The sequence below is a fragment of the Penicillium canescens genome (assembly GCF_028828765.1).
Source record: "Penicillium canescens strain IBT 15451 chromosome Unknown utg000008l_segment0_segment0, whole genome shotgun sequence".
NCBI classification, from domain to species: domain Eukaryota; kingdom Fungi; phylum Ascomycota; class Eurotiomycetes; order Eurotiales; family Aspergillaceae; genus Penicillium; species Penicillium canescens.
Window position 1 is genome coordinate 866,730 of NW_026703970.1, and position 15,106 is coordinate 881,835.

The following is a 15,106-nucleotide window of genomic DNA, read 5'->3' on the forward strand; positions in this document are numbered from 1 at the left end:
TCATTAAAAGTTCTGGATTGATCACCCTGGGTGAATTCATGCAATGCTAGTAATAACTATTGATAGACTGCCACGCTGGCACCATGCAAGGTAAATATGGTAAGCAAATAGGAAACCGGAAAGATGGTAAAAGATACGCGAGGCATGTTTAAGAAATACATCATTAGCTGGAGAGCAAGGGCCCCGTCGCATGCATAGAATTGGAAGGATATGGGCGAGTGGCAGAGAGAATAGGGATAATGGTTCGGGACACACAGAAAAGCGAGAAGAGCAAAGCAAACATCATGCAGGATGCAAGTAGAAAGTCATCGTTGAACACTTGCACCATTCATGTTTTCATCAGGGAGGGCATTGAGAGTTCGCGTCCAGCGCGGACGATGGAGAGATCCACCCAGGTAAAATATAATCAGGCGCCGGTATTAAAATCTGTATAAGAATTATAGTCCCTGGAAAAACTGGCATGCCTCAATGAGTTCTTCGTCATCGCAGGCGAAATCCCATCCCACAATACGTGGGTCGACACTGGCGCAAATGATCTTTCGTGCATCGAACTGGAGTTTGAATACTCTCGCAGTGGGGGTTGGAATGATAGCTTGTCTCCGTGGGTGAACGTGGTGATGATGGTGGTGAGCGAGAGGTGGGTTGGGTGCCTGCCCCAGTGTACCAGCCGGAGGAGCTGCATTGGCATGGGCAACCGGGTTGTTCTGGTTGGCAGGTCCAGCTTGAGCTATATTATTCCCGGTACCATTTTGTCCCGCCTGGGACGTGGGAAGTGTCATCAGAACCTGTGCTGCTTGCAGCTGTTGAGCCTGAGCCGCGACAGTAGTCCGTGCTACTTGGCTGAGGTTCCCACGAGCGGCGTTGGTAACGGCATCCGCTTGTCGCAGCTGGTGAGCCATTGTCCACCTGCCATCACGATCCTTGTGCCAGATCAAGATTGTCTCGTCATAGGACCCTGATACGATGCGGGCCCAGCTGCTACCTCCACCACCAGGGGGGATCTTTGCCCCCAGAGCGGTGATATCGCGAGGGTCTCGGGATCCTGCAGTGTTGACTCGATGACCGCTGCGCCGTTGTTCCCGAGCGCCCAGGTCAACAGACTCCCCGGCCTCTTGGGCGGCGAAGAACTCATTTTCCACTGCTTGCGCTTCTTGTCGCAGGGTTTCGTCGGCTCCGGGACGATCACCAAAGCCTGCTTGAAGGGTACGAACAAGATTGCTGTGACCGCGCAGACACGCCACCTCGGCCCCGGAAACATGATCATAGATGCGAACTGTGTTATCATTGCTGCCACTGATGATCCTTCGGCTGTCAAATTCAACACACGCGATACCTTTCTCGTGGCCCATCAAAGTCTTCAAACAGGCACCATTGCGAATGCTCCAGACCTTGATCATGCGATCACCAGACGCGGTCACAATCTCATCGCCGTGGATTTGCATCGCATTGACCGCAGCTCCGTGCCCTTCCACGGTCATAAGCAGTGAGTAAGGCTGCAAAGCTTTGATTTGTCCATTGGCAATGCCAGCCTCGAGCATGTTTGGTGCAATGTCGGTGAGATCAATAATGTGCGAAGGGTAAGTTGCACCTCCGCCTCGGCAGATACGTGGGTAATCCTTGTCATTCGGCAGAAGCTCCCTGCGGTTCCATACTTTAACGGTTCGGTCCTTGGAGCAGGTGACCAGGAACCGACGATCGAACTTCAGATTCAAGACCGAATCTGCGTGTGCCTTGGTGATCTGGTGGATTTTTTCTCCAGTCGAGAATTTCCATACAATGACGGTCTTGTCGCTGCTGCCAGAAATGATGACATCCTCCTCGGGGCTAGGATCAAATTGAAGGCAGAGAACGGACTTTGCGTGGCCTATTAGCGGGGTGTGCCATAAGCGCTTTGTATCCAGATTCCAGACACGGACTGTCTTGTCTCGGCTCCCACTGACCAGCCATCTTCCTTCGAACTGGATCGCATAGACGCATTCTCGGTGTGCTTCCTCCGGGTGAGATGGGTCGGGAAGCTGGAAATTGGTGTATCGGCCTTGGTGCCAATTCTTTTCGAGTCGCCTACGCTGCTTATAGAGATGAGACCAGTTGACTTTGACACTTCCGTCAGGAGCACGCGTGAGGAGGGACGATTGTAAAGGTGGGTATAGCGATGAGGGAATTCGGAAAGAAGGGGTTGGCGGAGTGTGGTTCGAGCTGGCCAGCGAAGGATCACTTTGGTCGTCATCTGTCATGTGGTGATCACCCTCATTATCGGCCACTGCGGGTGCAAAGTTGAGCCCAGCGACTCTTTGTTCTTCAGTGCTTCGCGAAGAGAGCCACGTTGGCGGCACGCGCTTTTTGTGCTTAGGCTCCCCGATGTCTGGTTCGTTGTGTCGCAGGCGAGACTTTCGGGACTGGGGCGAGATGGGTTCGGAATGTTCCTGTTCGAAGGCACGAATCGCACGCACATCCATGCGCCAGCCTTCATTGATGTAGAGAAACCGCCATAGACCCGAATCCAGAATCCGTTCACGCCACGCGCGGGACGAAAGCGAGCAGTTCAGGAGCGTTTTGGGGTCGAGGTAGGAAAAGATCTCCCATGTGAGTTCGGGGGGAAGCTTGACAACCGGATCCATGTGGAGAATTGGATTGAGTCGTTCAACCACTGCGGCGATGCTTGAGGTACGTAGAGACCGTAGGAGACTGTACGCCAGCTCTGTGGGGGAGGCAACTTTGGTCAGCAGGAAGAACAAAGCGACCAGGAAGCAAAGGCGACAAGCTGGAAATGCGCGCTTTACCGCTATGGCAATAAAGGGACAGAAAAGTGAACACAAGAAAATTCTCACCAGCTCTGCCGGCCTCGCTCTGAGCGAGCACCCAGTTCGGAAGCATCATCACATTGTCCGAACCCGGGTCCTTCTCTGCCTGGCTTCGGGTCTCATCGGAGTATCCTTCGTCCAGCTTAAAAGTGGGTGACAGAGACGGCGCAGGGAAGTCGGCGACGGTGGTCTGCAATCGCAGTGTCGGGGATGTTCGAGCATCAGGCATAGAATCGCCCTCCATTGACGCGGTTCCGAGGGGTTTGCGCCGTGGTGATGAGTCGAACACCGAGAGCGGTGGCTCTGCGCGAAACCTATAGCAGAAGACAGTTCACGAATAGCCGAGATATAGGAAACGAGGGTTGTCCCCGAGAGGATGAATGTGAGAGGAAGGTTGAACGGGTTGGCCACTCTTTCGCATGTCACGTCACATCCACAGGATCCACACAGAAAGTAGATATAACTATCAGCACAGGTAAAGTTATACTAAATCCAGGCTCTCGAAATTACAAAACAAATACTGTAAAATTATGAAGGCACAGGAATGGACATTGCTGCCCCTGGGTCACGTGGGTTTGGTCAACTGTATAGAAGATGTCCGGCGCCAGTCAAGGATTCGTATCAAGTTAGATCTTAGATCTACAGTATGGCGGACAGGGGAATGAGGTACCTATTCTACTGTACTCCCCAGCCAATAATCCGTAGTTTACATGGAAGCCCATAGACGCGGACTTTCTTTGCCTTTGAAGCTTTGAAGCCAACAGACAGCCTATTTCCGCCATACATCATAAAGCGTAATACATAGATTGTATGCCAGATTGTACATGTATGTCTGTATGTCGATACAGTAAAGTACACTTGCCAGCTGTCGAACTCCCCTCAATCTAACCTGCATAGCTAGGGCCTATGGCTAGGCCCTATGGCCATTTAGGCAGCATGCCCGTAGTCCTCAGGAGTATCCATTGAAGATATATACAACAGACAAGCAGACAAACAGACAAGACATCCCCAGAGTGTCCAAAATATCAACATGTCTGTCTATACTTATACTTCAAGGTGTCAACTGCCCCTCTCCACATCCCACCGCCCGATGGAACACACGCTAAACCCCTTGGGGCAACTGAACAGACTCCTTTGGCTCACCCTCTCTCCTTTCTCCGTTTCTACCATCAGCAGAACCGCCGTTTATCTGTTGTACTGGCTCTTGTCGCTTTGTTTCTTTGTCTCGATATCATCATCCGATCGGGCCCTTGTTTCTGGTTCCCATATCCCCTTGGCGCCCCTTTTTCCCCTCGCCTCCCCCCGAGTCCTAGTGACTGGCCTTCGAGGTGTTCCTCCGAACTTTCTTTCATCTCTGATCTGACTCGCTTGCCCGGCTGCAGCGATACTTCAGCTCGAATCTAAACACCCTATCGATTGGGGTTGGCTGCAGGTCGGAATATATCCCTCGAGCCCCTCCTTTTCCGCCAGAGAGTGACGGTGCCCCGAATTTGACATCTGAGTCCTCGGTTCATAAATATACATATATCTACCGGGTGCTTGTTCGAAACCGCTTCGCCGAATATACAACTCACGCGTTGACCGGAGAGCTAGTCGCCTTGGATTTCGAACCTGGACTGCGCCCACACCCACCCGGGGAATCCATGATCGTCATCTCCCATCTCCCGACGCTTGTCGCTCCCTCAGTACCCACCCATCGCGGGTCTGCTGTGCAGATTCAAAATTGAGACTGGCTGGTCTAACTCATATATACTTCACCCTCGAGGACATTCGATATGATCGATTCCGCAGCGATGAGCGGCGCGCCGGTCGCTGAGGATAACATCATCAATCGACGGGGTGGTGAATCGATCTACCAGAGCTGTGTCAATCTAAGGAGGAGGCTATCTGAGGTCCCGAATTTTGAGTCATACCTGCAAGAGATGGATGACGATGATCGCATCAGAGGGAACACTGATCCGGTAGCATCGTTGTGGAACTGCCTTCGAAATGGCTATCCACTGTTGAGTATCTACAATGCCTCTGGTCCCGATGAGAAGCTGGAAATCAACCCGGAGAAGGTGACCGAAGGCAAGCGCCCTAAGGCTGCAACCTTCAAGTTCCTACAGGCCTGCTTGCAAGACCTGGCGTTCCCCCAGCAAGATTGCTTCTTGATTACTGATCTCTATGGCGATAGCACAACGGGATTCATTAAAGTTATCAAGATGGTCAACCGTGTGGTGGACATCCTGGAGATGCAAGGTCAATTGAAGCAATCGGAAGCCACAGAAACACCTACGGGTGCTAAGGCGGCCGTTAAGCTCACCACACGGGAGCATATTCTGAAAGAGCTTCTGGAAACGGAGCGCGACTATGTCCATCACCTGCAAAATCTCCAAGCGCTTAAAAAGGAACTAGAGGAGACAGGTGCTTTGACGGGTGACGCGAGCCATCAGATTTTCCTCAACTTGAACAACTTGCTAGACTTTGCGCAACGATTCCTCATTCGTATGGAGCAACACTACGCGCTACCGGAAGAAATGCAGAACTGGGGTCAGCTATTCTTCTCGCACGAAGAAGCATTCCGGCAGTATGAACCTTTCATTGCCAACCAAATGCGTTGCGACGATGCTTGTATCAAGGAGTGGGATAAGATCAAGAGTGCGCCACGTTCCGTGGACCTGCAACAAATGGTTGCGCAGCCGAAGACGCTCAACGGGTTCTTCGTTAAACCCTTCCAGCGATTGACACGCTACCCGCTCATGCTCTCGGTAAGTAGGCTCATTCGTCGCCCTTTCTGGGTTGATGGGCTAATGTGATTGGGTTATAGGAGCTACGCAAACAATTAGAAGACCCGCAACTTCAGGGCGATATCACCCATGCCATTGACACTATTCAAAATGTGCTGGACTTTGCGAATGAGGCAATTCACAAGGAGCATCTGGCAGCAGCCGTTGTTGATCTCTCTGAGCGCGTGGATGATTGGAAGGCATTGAAGATGGACTCCTTTGGAGACCTTCTTCGATTTGGCACGTTCCAAGTAGTCAAGGGGGACAGTGGCAAGGATAACGAAAGAGAGGTATGTCATTTGCTTTAATCGTCTATCGTTATATGAAAGACTTACTAACATGACTATCAGTATCACATCTATCTGTTTGAGCGAATTCTTCTATGCTGCAAAGACATCAACCCCAACAAGCAAAAGACAAAGCTCATGATGCAGAAGGACAAGCCGTCTCTCAACGCGAAAGGCAAGGCTCGTCTCCAGTTGAAGGGTCGGATTTACATGGCCAACGTCACGGATATCGTCTGCCTTCAAAAGCCCGGCCTCTACCGTATTCAGATCTTCTGGAAGGGTGACCCCGGTGTTGTTGACAATTTTATCATCCGTTATTCGAACGAAGACACAATGCGCAATTGGTACAAGGACATTGACACCCAGCGGGCGATCCAAGCCGAGCGACGCAATCTTCGGAACACTGGTACCTCGGACAGCGAATTCACATACATGGAGGGTATGGCCCATATGCCCAACCCGTATCAACAGGAGTACGACACTGATGACGCCAACGGCAAAGACCCTTACTATTCTGAGTTCCCTATGAGCCGAAACGCATCTAGTACTAGCCTGAGAACCCGGTCCGCCACCGGTGGCAGCACCAACTCTGTTCCTCATCCGAATAGCCGATCGCGCTACACTGGAGGGACTGATCCGACACTATCGGTGCACACTCAGTTCTCCGGCAATGGAAATATGTCACCCAGTGATCGCGGAATGAACTCTTACTTCTCTCCCACAGAGACTCCATCTACCAGATCGAGTTCCCAGTCAGGATTTTCCTTCGGACGCCAGAATACCAATTCCACAACACCATCAACTGTTTGGAATGAAGAGTCAAATAGATACACAGCGCCGGCCCTGTCTCGTGTAGCGTCGCGGGAAGGTTCAACCTCTGGGAGCTACTTCCCGCCACAGCCTAATGGTCGAGGTGCCCAGCGTCCGTCTTTGCCTCCCCTCTCTGGGCCCCAGGGACACTCTGCCAATGGCATGGCTCAGCGGATGCGGTCGGCTAGTAGTCCTGACATTCACCACCACAACAACGGACCTCCAGGATCTCAACGGTACATGGGAGTGCACACGATGCAGACCGTCGACAATGTCCCGGTGCCTCCGATCCCTGCGCACATGGCCAACATGAAAGCGCCAGTCAACCGAAGCCAGAACAATTCGCCCACCAACAGTCAGCTGCCCATCCGTACCCAGCCACACATCCACACTACGCATTTCAACGAACCAGAATACAACGAAGCACGCAACTCGGCGCAAATTTCCGATCATGCCACCTCGCCTCTGACCCAAGAGCCTGACGAAGGAGACTCATACATGCCCACCCAGCTCAAGGCCAAGGTCAACTTCGATGACAACTACGTGACACTGGTGATTGCAACCAACATCCTGTTCCGTTCGTTGACGGACCGCGTGGATGCCAAGCTGGCTCGCTTCACTGACCGATCTATCGGAAACAAAACCGTTCGATTGCGTTACCGCGACGAGGATGGAGATTTCGTCACAATCGATAGTGACGAGGCGGTTCAGCTCGCATTCATGGAGTGGCGTGAGCAACACCGGGACATGCTTGCCAAGGGCCTGATAGGAGAGATTCAGCTCTACTGTCAGGTGGTCGATTAGATGACTCTTTCTCGCGTATTTCTCCCATTCGTCATGAAATAATACCCTATACTTTGCGAGGATCGTATCGATTTCTATTTCTAACAATTTGCATCGCCTGTGCTCCCATTCTGACCTTTCCCATCTGGGTTGGCTTGAGACCGCTGAGCAGCTGTTCATGGGGAGATACTTCTTTCTATCTCATCTCTGAGACTTCCGAGCCGCATGGCCGTGGCAGGCATTCGGACTGTCCCCACGAACGTATGCATAATGATTTGATTTACGGCATGAAGGTTATAGCGAGGTGGAGGGACCTCCGGGAAGACCTGCATCGTTTGAATTTGCGCTTTTTATGTGGAAGTTGACTGTTCTCTTCACCTGATCTCCATGTCCATGAACGTATGAAGCACTTTACACGATGTATGCATATCGATTTGTACTTTCTGGCCTGCATTCTCACGAATTCTATAAAAGACTTTCCGTACTTGTTTACTCCCATCGGGATGCCGTAGCAGCCGGGTAGCCGAGACAGGGGCAGCTACATTGACGCAGCAATAGTTTTGGCATCCCTTTGATCAAAGATTCTGCTGGTAAAAATTCGATTTTTCAACACCCATAGACTGGTTTCCTGATAAAACACTTAACTGTTGTGGATTAGGTTGAATCTTGTCTTCTATAAGAAGCACTCGCTGAAGCAAAAACCTCTAGAAAGTAAGATGATATAAACTTGCTCTTTGGTTTGCGATAGGCTGTGTAAAAAGAGGTCTAAAAAGAGGTCTGTCTAATGGTGTTAGAATATTTGCTGTGGCGCTGCATAGGTAGCTATGCCTATATTCTACAGCTGTAGCGCAGTTGAAGCTTCAGGGGAAGATCAACATAATAACAATAACAAAAGAAGGCTATTTGCCCATTTGCCCTGCGCTATAATGGTCTGAGACGCGTGGAGGGTCTGGCATTCGAATGAGGGATTATTGGTGTAAGAGTCGGTGATTCTGTCGAATCGTCGGGCAGGATTTGGCAGTGATATTTTTTACAAAACAGTGGGTTCAGCCGTCAGGCACAAACTTTCCCTCCAGCTTTTCTTCTTTTCTCGAAGGATATCACCACCTGCATCTCATCAAGCCCAAGTCACAAGCTGCCAAGAATGTCGTTCTCCGGCCGACGCCTGAGCCTCCTGCGCCCCGCTGACAACCGCCGCTTCTCAGCAAGCAAGGAGCTGTCAACCAACGGTGCGTTCACCCCCTGACGAGATGCAACTCTCCTAATAGCCAACAGAAATCCATTCCGAGACCCATCGCCAATTCCGCGCTGCCCACGAAGGCCACCGTCCCCATGCCGGCCTCGACGCCTCCCGTGCTTCCACCGGTGTCGTCTGGTGTACAGAGCGAGCCGCCGAGCATGGCTACGCCGAAGACCCCTCCGGCTGGGCCAACCTAGGCCAGGGAGCCCCCGAGGCCGACGATGAGATCGAAGGTAGCTTCCCGCGCCCGACGTCGATCCCCATCACCTCCGCTGCTCGGGAGTACGGTCCGACCGCCGGTATCAAGCCGTTGCGCGCGGCCGTTGCTCGTCTGTACAATGACCACTACCGTCAGGGCAAGGAGAGCCAGTACACCTGGGAGAATGTCTGCATTGTGCCTGGTGGTCGTGCGGGTTTGATCCGGATTGCTGCGATCTTGGGTAACTCGTACCTGTCGTTCCCTATTCCCGATTACTCTGCGTACTCGGAGATGCTGTCGCTGTTCAAGAACGTGAGTGTTGAGCTTGGATACATAGCTTGTCTGATGATACCTTTGCTAACGGTCTCTGGCAGATTGCTCCCATCCCCATTCCTCTCTCTCAAGAGGACCACTACCACATCCACCCCAATAAGATCGCCGAGGAAATCGCCCGTGGTACTCAGGTGCTGCTGACCTCCAACCCCCGTAACCCTACTGGCCACTTCGTGTCGCATGAGGAGCTGGTTGAGATTCAGGACCTTTGCCGTGACCGCGCAACTCTCATCCTGGACGAGTTCTACGGCGGATACAACTACACAACAGGCTGCGATGGCTCAACCATCAGCGGTGCCGCAAACGTCATCGACGTCAACAAGGATGGTAAGCGCCCAATACCCCCAGAGTTGTATCCGCATGTCCACTAACCCGCCACCCAGACGTCCTCCTAATCGACGGTCTGACCAAGCGCTTCCGTCTCCCAGGCTGGCGTATTGCCTGGGTCGTCGGACCCAAGGAATTCGTGGACGCGCTAGGCTCCGCAGGCTCCTACCTAGACGGCGGAGCCAACGTGCCTTTCCAAGAAGCCGCCATTCCAATGCTCGAGCCGAACCTGGTACGCGCGGAGATGAAAGCGCTGCAGTCTCACTTCATCGAGAAGCGCGACTACGTCCTGAAACGCCTGTACGATATCGGCTTCCGCGTGCAGGACGTACCGCAGGCGACCTTCTACATCTGGCTGGATCTGACCTCCCTCGACCCTCCCCTGCCCCCTCAGGCCAACATCTCCGACGGTCTGAACTTCTTCAACGCCCTCTTGAGCGAGAAGGTCATTGTCGTTCCTGGTATCTTTTTCGACTTGAACCCGGCTAAGCGTCGTGATCTCTTCGACAGCCCGTGTCATCACTTTGTGCGTTTGAGTTATGGTCCGAAGATGGATGTCTTGAAGATGGGTCTGGATGGTATTGAGCGTGTTATTAACCGTGCTCGTGAGGTTGTCCAGCCGAAGTGGGAAGATGAAGTTGCTGTTTCTGATGATTAGATGACATTTATGGATCTACAGTATAGTTTGTTTATGGAGAAGGCCTTGCTAGCGCATGTAGCGTCATTGATCGTTGTCACTTTTTGCTTGTATATACTCAGTAACTTAGAAGAGGATTAACAAATCGAGCTTGAAGTGATATGCCTTCCCCGTACAACCGTAGTTCCCTGTCCAGCATCGAGCCATACTGCACCGGAGCACGAGCTATTCTTGCACGCCGTATCTGTATCAAACATGGCAACGGCTTATATGCTTATCCGTCAATTAACCCTCGTTCTACTCTACACGCGCATAACCTCGTATCCAACTCATCGGCTCAGATATCACCCGTCAGGTACATGTACATCCCCCTTCTTGGCCGATAGCAATATCAATTCGGCGTTGTCCGACACACGCCACCCCAGAAATAGCCAAGCCACTGAACAACCCGCGTGTGGACCAAGACGCTACAAAGACCCTTGCCTGATAGAGTATACGTACATGTACAAGCATCGGTTTCAGCTTCAACGCGACCGGTACTAATGTCGTACAAACAATACAGACAAGACACTAACTTGACACCAACACTGAAACCAGTGCCCTGGGTCATTCAATCAGGAATGATGGACAGCTATATCTAGAATAGGATAACATAGTCCATACATATTTGTATACTGATCCGCCTTCGTTTAAAATTTCTTAAAGGGGTTTAGCGCTGTCTGGGGGATAGCCGTGGGCCAAATTTCCTTCTCATTTCAGTTAGACGGGAAGAGTGACATTTGCAAAGTTTGTGATTGGCGTTTGGGCTTCATTAATGTTTCTGGTACTTGGCACGGTTCCACTTACAACTTCAAACTGGATTCTCTAACTTACTTACAGACTTACAGTGTGCCTGATACATTGTGCGTACAGATCACAGCGATTTGCTTAACTTAACTCTAAGTAATATGGGAGTCGATACACGTCAATTCCAGGGGGCATTTGAGATCTCTGGTTGACATCTCTCTGTTCATAGTGCAGACAAGTGGACTCGATCTATACCTTTTACTACAGTATAACCGGTCTTTTAACTAGGTCACCGTTACAATATACTGCGGGTGCACTGTATATAGGTGTACTCCGTACCTGGGAACTAAATGTGGTTCTGGTCCGTTGTAGTCCAGCTTCTAATTCTGGGTATTAGTCCGGGTCTGGATCAAGATCTGGATCTATCGGGGTCTAGTGGATGGGTTCTATACACAGCCTCGCCCTAATATACCAAACGAAAAGGCATCCCCCCAGCAAAAAAAAGAAAGTCGATCTTGCCGTTCAACGATCTAGACCGGAGATTAGGGGAGGGTGGGGGCAAAGAATACCAGAAAACCGGGATTGATGGGATGGGGGGAGGCGCCTTTGGACGGGATCTTCAGAGTTTGAGGTGACACCGCAGATACAGTATAGTCCAAATGCAAAGCCAGGAAATCAAGCAAGGTGATAGTGATTGACACAGACAGAAAAAGTGACAGTTGAAACAATGCCACATGTGGACCAGGGATCAAAGTTTGAAAACACCTTCTCCCCACTCAACAGCCGAGCAACACGATCTGGTAATTTCCTGGCTCGGCAGAATTGGACTAGACGGCCTGAGCCGCTACATTGGCGGTTATAAGCGGCGTCGATCGCTCGTATCGAAGTTGCCTGCTGACAGTTTGAACGGTTCTAACACTTTTGGCGGATATCATGTTTGGTGTTAAGAGAATTATCTTAAAATTAGGACATGGAATACGACATGGGCTTCGATCTGGACCTGGATTAGAAAGCGCAATGGCCTCGCGGTGATCGATGTGGACTCCATTCCACAAAGCTTGTTTTGTGCTGGTTCGGTCTAACACGAAAGAAGGATATGGTCATACATGTATTTTGAATAGGATATCCACTTCTTACTGGATGCACTAGGTCAATGTCTGAACTTCTGGTACCTAGAGTACACGTAATTGGATTCAAGATCTCTCCCAACGTGTGGAATGCCAACATGTGTATAAGAGTGTTTTGTACTCGGTAATGTAATACCGGGATCCAGTGGATCCCGGTAACGGTCGAGTAGCGTACCCCACCCTGTACTGTAATATATGTAACTAATACACGGCTACACCCACAGTTCCCACATGTCCCAAGCTCCCAAGGCCCAAGCTCCATCTAATTCAAAGCTTACAATTGGCGGCTTTTGCGGCTTTCGAGGCTATCCAAATTTTGGAAGTAGTAGTCCCAGGTCTAATTTGACAGAGCGCTAGACTAATACAGTCCTGACATTGGCATCGGGCTTTTGTCCGCTAGTTGCAGGTCGGTACCATTTATTTCCCCTGTCGTGTGACTCGATACGAGCTTCGATCGTCAGAGTCTGTACATTATTAACAGTATTAGTATTGTTACTTTCTCGAGGTACGTACCCGTTTGGGAGGCTGTGCCTGTACCTGTAACAGGACTAACGTTACCAGAGCCGAAGTGAAAGATGGAGACATCGGGCTCCATAATAAAACGCGGCAGGCAATAACATGGCTGTTCGCGTTCTCCACCCCGCGCCAACACCAGCGGCAAGCTATACAGCCCGGCGCCTAGAGATTAGTGCTCAGGGAATAACAAATCACAGCGAGCCTTATCTCCGATATACGACCGCGTAGAGACAATGTCGTCATATTCTCGGCCAAGCTCCCTAGTCCATCCCCATCTTAAGAGGTTGTGGTTCTTAATACTATATACATTGTAGTGTAGAGTACTGTCTCAGGACTACAGTATCTACACCGTCAACGATAATATACTATAGTTTACTATCAACTAACTTCAACTAACCCAACTTGCAAGGTCCCATCGCGATCGCAATTGCAATCGCAATAGCAACGGGAATTACGATTTGCACATATACTCCAAACACAACAGGGGATATCCCTGACAGTTCACAAACCAATGTGCATAGACCAGCAGGAGATCATTTCCCAACCATTCAGACGGCAAGAGGGTCGGCGGGTCCCGGTGGTCTCTCCCCCTTGGATCGCCGTTGACCTTATCCCCACAGAGAAGCTCGCTTGGAGAGAGGACTGAATGTCGGAGCTTGCATGGCAAGCGAACTACCTAAAAAAGAAATGCGTACGGAGTAGTTCGGTGCAGTAGACGCATGTGAACCGTAAGCGATTATCGATCTACCTCAATATTGCACCGGTATTGAGAAACCCGGATCGATTGGATAATAATTGTACTTGTTTATTATGCCTTATGTTGAGAGATCCCGGCATGACATGTCCATGGTGTGTGCTCTTCTTATTGGTACGAATGTTTCCAAGAGTACGTAAGTGAAGGTGACTACCGTGAGTAGACGGGGCTTGGCTTGGGGGCCAGAAAATTGTTGCTCTTTTTACCTCGGTTGACGGTCGGGATTCGTGATTTATCGTTCGACACTTGCAATTGTTTTGTGAATACCTTGTTACTTGTCCATATTTGTGTCTATATTCTTAGATCTCTCCAGTCATGGGTCTGGTTTGGGTTATTTCCATCTCGACGGTACAGTGCCCAGACTAGGAATTATCCAAACGGATTGTCTGGCAACTGTATCCCTGTCATTAAACATATACTGTTACTTTAATCTACTCGGTCCCGTTTCATGATGTTTGCTATTTGTCGGAACTATATTGTGGGTGTCGGCGACTCAGTAAAACGGGGACGGTCCCCGTCGCAGACGCCACTTTATGATTTCATGGAGCGATTGGGTGGGCATTTTCCTAGGATATTTCGCCAAGTAGCATAGCTGAGATCCATCAGATCGGAAAGTCCAACCAGAACCAGGAATATAGTTCGAATGCTTATGGAGTAGAACCCAGGACCCAGATGTCAGAAAGTCAAGTCAAGAACGGAGTATAGAACTGATCCGAGCATTGATCTACCGTTTCAGGATATGATATGCTATGGCCAAGTGACTTGCATGCGGGGAGCCCCATTTCTGTAGGGCGTGGACCAAGAAGAGTCAAAGGCGTTTGTGTCCACTTACGTAGTTGCGCAGGTACTCCAGGGCTGTGATCCTGGCACCATTCTTTAGTGTGTTAGTGCGTGTATTAGTGCCTGAGAAACACGCCGACTACCCGGTTCTTCCGAAGTTAGTCCCCGACGCTGTCTATCCTTGTGTTGTGAGCGATTTGTTTTTCATTCCGTTATTGCATGTTCCATCTACACTTACCGGGCTAGGAATAATCCCCGTCAGGAACATCACCCCGGTACGCACTACAGATCAAAAACTTATGTCTCGGCAGGCCCAGCCGCAAGTCCGGTGAGTCCGCGTTGATTCGCGGTTCCAACAATCCCGTATGCAAAAGGAAACATCGCGAAAGTTAAAACACATTAGAAATCAAAAATAAAGACGTCAATAAAAACGAAGATCATTCGCCAAATCTGCTCCCACGGAAATGGTGTCCGATTCGCCTTGGGCAGTGTTTCATGCCTACAGTAGTGAACACCGAATAAAACCGGTTCTGAGGTGCAGCTTTAGTCGATGGAGCTCGACAGAGTCAAGCCGTGATGGGTCTGCAATTCCAAAAACCACCCGTTGTGTTTCTGTATTTCCAGTTTCCAATTTCTAACTTACTTTCTAATTTGTGACATAATACACATATGACAGGCAGAACAAATTAATCTAATCTATTCTTGCGCGCTCTTTTTACTGGGTATCACTATCTCGATATTACAATAATGGCCAATCCTCAACCCGAGCCCGTATACAAATCAGACTAAACCTACGCACCGTCAATGGCGCAGGACTGTCTCACAAAGTTCCGGCTTATCTCGTTCCTTGATATTATTTTCCTCTGGTGTTTGCCACAAGCTACTGTACGGAGAGTACTGTACTGTCTTCGCCCCAAGTACGGAGTACAAAGGGGAAAGTCGCACGCGCGATCATGAT

At 50.3% G+C, this 15,106-nt stretch overlaps 3 protein-coding genes across 3 annotated transcripts; 2 read left to right on the plus strand and 1 right to left on the minus strand.

The window, feature by feature from the left end:
* Positions 1-437: 437 nt before the first annotated feature.
* N7446_011191 (F-box and WD domain protein) lies at positions 438-3,045 on the minus strand (the record flags this gene model as incomplete). The annotated part of the gene is made up of 2 exons (XM_058519933.1): positions 438-2,698; positions 2,829-3,045. 2 exons carry the CDS (start codon positions 3,043-3,045, stop codon positions 438-440), a joined length of 2,478 nt encoding a protein of 825 aa, XP_058367457.1.
* A 1,531-nt stretch (positions 3,046-4,576) lies between these two features.
* On the plus strand, positions 4,577-7,470 carry N7446_011192 (Rho family guanine nucleotide exchange factor CDC24; the record flags this gene model as incomplete). The annotated part of the gene is made up of 3 exons (XM_058519934.1): positions 4,577-5,551; positions 5,611-5,859; positions 5,920-7,470. The coding sequence occupies 3 exons, from the start codon at positions 4,577-4,579 to the stop codon at positions 7,468-7,470; spliced, it is 2,775 nt and encodes a 924-aa protein (XP_058367458.1).
* Positions 7,471-8,593: 1,123 nt separating this feature from the next.
* On the plus strand, positions 8,594-10,206 carry N7446_011193 (pyridoxal phosphate-dependent aminotransferase; the record flags this gene model as incomplete). The annotated part of the gene is made up of 4 exons (XM_058519935.1): positions 8,594-8,678; positions 8,725-9,200; positions 9,263-9,548; positions 9,605-10,206. The coding sequence occupies 4 exons, from the start codon at positions 8,594-8,596 to the stop codon at positions 10,204-10,206; spliced, it is 1,449 nt and encodes a 482-aa protein (XP_058367459.1).
* Between the last annotated feature and the right edge of the window lie 4,900 nt (positions 10,207-15,106).